Source organism: Phyllobates terribilis, unplaced genomic scaffold (genome assembly GCF_046119375.1).
Source record: "Phyllobates terribilis strain yellow unplaced genomic scaffold, ASM4611937v1 Scaffold_4120__1_contigs__length_64852, whole genome shotgun sequence".
NCBI classification, from domain to species: domain Eukaryota; kingdom Metazoa; phylum Chordata; class Amphibia; order Anura; family Dendrobatidae; genus Phyllobates; species Phyllobates terribilis.
In genome coordinates this window covers 27504-35167 of record NW_027366872.1, presented here as the reverse complement: position 1 = coordinate 35167, position 7664 = coordinate 27504, and the positions used below count along the sequence as shown (strand labels likewise).

The following is a 7664-nucleotide window of genomic DNA, read 5'->3' as shown; positions in this document are numbered from 1 at the left end:
ACGCCCATCTCTCGCACTTCCAACGCCCATGGTGACCCTTCGTATGTGTGACCGAACCTTGCACCGCAACTCCACCAACCAAGGATCCATCATAGATTTTTTTCCTGATTTATTACTCCACTCTATAAGTTACTAAAAAGGGATAGTTGACTCTTCTCTAAGGTGTAACACCAATCGATCAAATATTTGGCAAGTAGTAGTCTTAGACGGATAGACTTTCCATTTTATCTTACAAATTTGCGATTAGAATGCAGTGTCAATCACCGATGAATCAAAAGCTGATGTATCATGTACGTACGTTACAAGGTAGAGGGTAGGATAGTTGTACTAATAATATTGACGCGCACGTACAGACACACTTATATATAACATGAGTGTCCAACAATACAGCAAAAACGACGAATTTGAAAGTACAAGCTGGTAAGACAAATATATGGATCTCATGGTTGTTGAGGAAGTTCAGAAGATCGACGGGGTTGATCAACCAAGATTGATCTTGTGGTTTGTGAGATGGGCAACTCCTGAAGCTTGCCCTTCACATCGCCTTCGTTCCGGTCCTTGCTCTTCCCCCACACCACTGTGTACAGCCCCGTTATTATAATCACTGCTCCTATAATACTGCATGCACCGCAGGGGGCGATATGTATGACATTAATATATATTAATCGAAACCAAGAAGTATGTGTATGTGTATATATATATGAATTTGTGGTTGTACCTTCCCAGATGCATCTTTTCAGCTAAGATTAGAGAACCCAGAATAGCGGTGATGATCATGCACAAAGGGCTGAAGGCAGTCACAAAAACTGGACCTCGTTCCCTATTTACGACTCCTTGCACGTAGTATGCAATTCCAGAGCAGACCACACCCTGTATGTGAATGTTGTAAGATTTAACAAAAGCGCATGTAGGTAGGGATAGATAGAGGTAGGAAATTGAAATGCATGGGCTCGTACGGAGTAGGCGGAAGCCAAAAGGCGAGAGTCCCATCCTAGTTCCCACGCACTCATGTCCCGGTTCACCACTAGGGTCACTGCCGCTCCTTCAACCGAGCCCATCACACAGATTAAGGCCGTCAACGACAGCTCAGCCGGGTATTCTTTCAATGTAAATGACTGCACCATCAACCAAAAATCAATCAATTATCATAATTCTAATACTATAACCACTTCTTCACTTTCATCATCACCTCCCTTTATTCTATTCCTTTTGCAGACAAAATTCTAGTTTACATAAACCAAATTCTCTTTAAAATTAGTAAATACATTTCATCATATACCTCAAACTGTTTTCTATCTGATTGTCTAATCTGGATTTCGTATATTTATTTATCAGTTGCCATATTTCCATATAGTCTTTATTTATTTTTATGCATTCTAATAAATAAAAAATCTTTGAACATCACAAATGAGGATAACATAAATAAACAAGTCCATAGAAGAGGAAATCAAACAATGAAGAATATTAATTCATGAATATAAAATAATATCATGCTATATTCATAAATCAATATTATATATTCACTATTATAAATATCTGCAACTTTATATTTCACAATATAAAGTCAATCTCAAATCTAATTGGATTTACACGATACAATGATAAATATACCTGAAGGATGAAAAAGGCTGCCCAACCAAGACAACTGGCAAGGAGGAGGAGGGTGCCTGCAACCCAGTGCTGGCCTGTCACGGAGGAGGAGGTGGTGGTGCCATGGTGGCCGCTGTGGCCGGCAAAAAAGAGGTCAACGATGGGGCCCTTATAGAGAGTCATCACCATGGCCCCACCCACCGTCACTATGGTTCCTGCTATTTTCGCTTGGCTTGCTACTTTCCTTATGTCCACCTTCTCCAGCCTGTCATTTCATTTTCCCAGTTTTAAAAATTCATTTTCACATTTTAAATATCATTCACTTGCGCGTCATTTATATAATATTTTATATTAAAATAAAATAAGTTATAGAGATATTGTAATTATTAAATATATATATAAATAAATCATATTGATAAAAATCTATTATATGCCGTCATAATATAAAAATAAATATATTTCTCAAAATTATAAATGGTGATTGTGTCTAATATACTTTACTTATTAATCGTGATTTTATATATTTATTAAGTTGTCATTGTTTTTATAGGATATCTTTGTAATCATATACAAGATAATGTTAGATTTTTCTTGTATAAAATCGAAACTTTGTTTCAAGTTCATAATTACTAAATAATATTCTCAGAATAATAAATAATATCTTGTATAGATTCGGAGATTTAAAACATGAAAATAATGAAGACTTTATATATTTTAAAATAAAATTTTAATTTTAAATTATAGATTTTTTATATAAATAGTAATTGTGTGAGAATAATAAGAGAGCGTCACATGTCTATTTTTAACATAAAATTGTCACATCATTTGTTTATTATTTTAGATTTGTAGTATACAGGTAGGATATGAATATAGGATGATAAATGAATAAATTAAAAAGAAGGTGATACATCACAGAGTGAATTGTGCAATTTGGTCCCAATCCCTTCATACATTTCCTAAGTTGACGACACCCTAACATCTAAAGCCCATAAAGACTGCGAATACATTATTATTGGAGGTGAATTTCAGTGTGAACTTTTCTTATGGTATAAAATGTGAAGAATATTGAGCTAATAGATTAGAAAATAGATAGCTGAGATTAAAATATTAGTTTTTAATGATTTCATGCGGTGACATTTTTGTAATTCATGATGAACTTTTTTTTTACGTTTTCTGGGTGATTTTTTTATCCTCTTAGATGTGAACATTAACGTTTTATGTGTGAACATTAGCGTGTTATATGTGTACCCGAGAAAGTTCGCAGTTTGCACCATAATGGTTGTTTTTATCGGATCCTTATTCTACATTATTGTCCAATTTAATAAAATCATAGAATTTAAAGATTATTCGTGTAATTAAACTATATATCACAACCTATTATATAAGACAAAATAAATGGTTGCGCCAAAGTAATGGTGTGTACACCTCATTATTGTACAATTTCTGTGTAAATAAAAAGTATATATCAAATTCCACGAGGAAGTGTAATCTAAATTTTTTTCGCATTTTATTCTAATGAAAAAATATATAATACTTATGTATCAAGTTGCTTGATGGAATGCATTAAAACAAAGAAAAAATACACTCAAAACTACTTTTTTTGGAAAATTAAAATACAAATACACGAATAAGTGAATATCTGTACGAATGTACGTAAACTATTATATATGTATATCCTAGCATATTATTACCCATATTTTTTAGGGGTATAAACATCCTTTAGTGCAACATGCTTTTCAACTTGTTTAATTAACTTTTATAAAAATAATTCGATTGCGTTGTCTTTACTCGTCTTAAATTATTTCTTCACACATTTGCAACTTAAAATTGTTTGCATTGATAAACTTCTCGTATCATATCCTTTTCATATTTCATCCTTTCATATTTCGTCCTTTCTATATATTTGCGAATTGCGAGTGTAGTGTATTAAAACACTGTATTAAAAACCTGTATGCATGACTTAATATTTTTTCATTTGCTATAATATGCATATACTGTGACTATATAACTTTAAAAATGAAAGCTTTTAAAAATACAGAACGTGCTAATGTTTATTAATTAGTGGCCAACTAAATTGTTGAGGTTTTTATTTTCCTAGCTAGTTGTTATACTACACTTCCAATAAAAGTAGCTAGATATCCGAAAAAATGTTTATTTATATAAATATAGAGAAATTACTGAAATTAGACCTTAAAATACGAAAACTTTGTAATAGAATATACATATTCAAATCATGAACGAAAGTATTAAGTTATGAATATATAACATGAATTTTTGAACATAGTAACAAAGAAGTGATAAAAAGTGAAGGGATGGAATTTTATAAATAACTTGATTTTTTTTCATTTTTTTTTCAATCCGTTTACAAATTCATGCTCCATCTTTACAGTTTAATATTCAATAATTCAACTACAAAATTTATAATTTAAAGTCTAATATCAGCAAAACTTAATTCTATATAGTTACAGGGAAATGCTGTTGGGAAAACTCAATTTTGAAGAGGGCTGCTAACCTCGGCCTCTTACTCTTAACATGTAACCACTTGTTCTCAGTAAAGACTATATATTTTAACAGTTTATAATAAGATAAAATGTTCACTCAATCAGTAAACGTTTATGATAAATATAAGTAAAAACATCTTATTTCCATGGAATTACATATAAAATAAAGTTTACTATCAGAGCTTTGAACAAAGCCTGCTAGGTTTAATGCTCCCCAATGAATATTTTACTCCAAGAATTTTTTTTTCTATATGTAAAAATAATGAAAGAAAAACTCAAGACAAAATATTATTTTAATAGTACTCTAATTGTAGTTATCAATTTCTTTCAAGCCGACTAGTATGAAATTGTTCTCATTTTTCTTCTTTAATGGGTAAGAGTTTTTTAACCTCCTAAATAAAAATTAAAAATTAACTTTTTTAAAAATATATGGTCAAATTTATAAGAAACTACCTATTATATAAATTAATAAACCACCTGATTTTTATAGTTTTACTACCATAATTCACTTATACTCTATTTTTCCTATATTTTCCAACAATATGTGAAAAGACAACAATATTCATAAAAATTGTTTGTTAAGCTAATATCACGTCAGACTTGTAAAAATTCAATCAATGCATAGGTAGAACTGTTTTTGATATGAAAATTCATCCACTTAGTCTGCTGAAAGAAAGAGTGGGTTAGTAGTAAAATTTCCATCAATTGTATTCATGATCCCCAGCCGGGAGGCGGTCATCTCATCTCACTCGACTCAGTGAACTCCACATCCGACATTTCTTCCCCGTACCCGATTAAACACCCATTTCTTGCTTTTTGCTTTCGGCTAGCAGACTGCCTCAAAGATGTTCGAGCCCAAGAACTCCCCATAAATGGGTTCGAGGATTTTAGAGGACGGTGGACTCCGTCGTTCACAGCGCCGGTGATGCGGAAATTTGAGAGAGGCTAAGGTTTGGAGGAGAGACGAGAATATTGAACTCAAACGAGATATTAAATGGGGCTTCCAAAATGGCAGGTGGAAGACGATGAATGAGATAACAACTTTTATAAGACGGAGCCGCATCCGAATAGGATTTCGGCAAATTTTAACTCGATGCTAGAAGAAGGATGTTTGTACATCTGTAATTCCAGGGCCGGTGGACTTCATTGAAGAAAAAGAGAGGGTATTTTTCTTTAAAAAAAGATAGGGTAAAATAGACATCTGATACAACATTAAGAAAATTTTGACAGATAAGGTTGTGGACAATTCTTGTTGGAAAAAAATATAATAATTGAATTAGTTAAAATAATTTTAAATACAAGAGATATTTTTTTAAAAATAGTGAGTAATTCCATGTAAAAATACCTATTAATAATCTCCACTCAACAAAGTTGATAATCCAAAGTGGAAAAGAAATTACACTGGATAAAGTTTGGTGATTATTTAAAATGTATTATTAGGCCAACCAAGACTATATGCACGTATATTTTTAGATACGCAACCCTATTAGTACTAAAAAAGGAATGATGTGGATATATAATTGGAGTAGACGTGCCTTAGTAATAAATAATATTTTGACAGCAACTAGAATAATGTTCCTTTTTATGCGTATTGACTAAGAGTGGCCATGAGGCCACTAGGAAAACACAAGTGATAAGTTGCAACACATGGCATTTTTAGTTAATTATTTAGTGACATGGACTCCATTATGTATGTTTTTATAGCGGGGTGGGGTCTACCTGAAAATGGTGGCTAAGATGAAGGTAATAGCAGGGAGGACGTTGATGCTTGCTGATGCAAATGTTGCTGAGGTTTCTTTCAGACCCACATAGTACAGATTTTGATCAATCACTGGCCTGTAGGTAATAAACTTGATTATAAATGTGTAACTCAATTCTTCATATAGTAGTATATACATTATTACTTAGATATCCATGATTTGTATATATTTTTATTTTAATATATAAATTTTATACTTATATATGTATTATTTTATCTTTGATATTGCATATCATTATATATATTGATTTAATATACGCTATCGTATAACATTAATCACTTTTAATAAAACAATTGAATACACATTATTTATATATCTATATATATATCCATATTTTTACTTGTGTTTTAATTTTCTTATATGATAGATTTTATATATTAGGATATCTCTTCTGAACTTAATTAAATACGTAGTATACACATATTCATAATTATTATCAACGACTTAGTATAAGTTGTGTTTGAAGTATGTCTAGATAAGTTGTGTTCCAAATTATATTATTGGTAAACCTAACAGATGCTAATGTTTTGTTAGCGTTCAATTTAATATCAATTCCTTTTAATTGGATAATATGCCAATTTATGTCAAGTGTTTTGTGGGTCACCGAGTTGTTTGGTTTAATCTACAAGTTCAAGAGTTAATTAATCAATTATTAAAAATTTAATAATTATTTAAAGAATATTTAAATATGATATAATAAATTAAATTATTAGATTGCAATAAAAATTGATTTTATTTTTCATTACAAGATAAATAATGAGAATTAGAATGATTTGAATAGTCATTTACTTCCTTTTAATAAAAAATAGTAATTTTTTTGTTTAGAGTTATAATAAATGAGAACTATTTGAGTTTATTTTTTTTTATTTTCTTAAAATTAATTGAAGAGAATAAATTTAGAATCATACAACATTTATATGGATTAAGATACATACTCGAGAAGGCCAAGCAGCATTATCTTGATGAAAATGGAGAGTGTGATCTTTGCCTAGTCTTCCTCTCAATGAAAAAGGCAAAGGGGCGATGGCGATGGTGGCAAAGACGTGGCGGTAGACAGAGAGCACAAAGTGGTTCATCCCCCTCTTCAAGCAGATAGTCGTCACGATGTACATTCCAGCGTACCCGAACTGAAGCGACACCATCGCCGCAAACGCCTTCACCTTTCCCAAAACACCACCCATTCCCATCTTCGACCGATCTCCTTATACTCTTTTACTTAATTCAATCTTATCAAACAAAGCTAAGTGCAGCTGCATGCATAACCTCCATCCCTCCCTCCCTTTATATACTCCCACGTACCAGTACCACTCCTTTCCATTTCCACCTTTAATTTCCACTACCTTGTTTGTGATCATTAATTACATACCTACGTTTCTACTTTCTACCTACCTACTATACTACTAGTTACTTTCGGACCCGTATTATGCACGAACCATTATAATTATGTGTGTATTTTCACTTATGAGTGTTATGGGCGTAGGGATTTAGATGCGTATAAGCAAAATTGCAGGAAACGATTTCCTAACATCTAAACGAAAGATCTAGCATAAATCAATTGGATTAAGGTATAGAAGATACAATACCTCTTGATGCGTGAATTTCCGATGAACGAGAAGATTGAGAGCCGCAAATAAAGCTCCTCTAGTTGGTCCACCCCGAGTAGAAAGATCTGGATCGCCTTATTCTCCGGTTGCTAGAACGAAGAATCAAAGGCTTGTTCTTTTAGAGAGAAAACCTTTAGAGCTTTTGTTATGTAGAAAATAATGAATTGATTTCTTTGAATTCTCAAAGAAAGATCAACCATATTTATAAT

The 7664-nt window shown here is 31.8% G+C and overlaps 1 protein-coding gene across 1 annotated transcript; it reads right to left on the bottom strand.

The window, feature by feature from the left end:
* Window positions 1–440: 440 nt before the first annotated feature.
* LOC141248858 (uncharacterized) lies at window positions 441–7032 on the bottom strand. The gene is given in 7 exon segments (XM_073669471.1): window positions 441–618; window positions 719–870; window positions 957–1115; window positions 1612–1855; window positions 5811–5927; window positions 6787–6840; window positions 6842–7032. Coding segments are annotated over 7 exon segments (1095 nt in total).
* Between the last annotated feature and the right edge of the window lie 632 nt (window positions 7033–7664).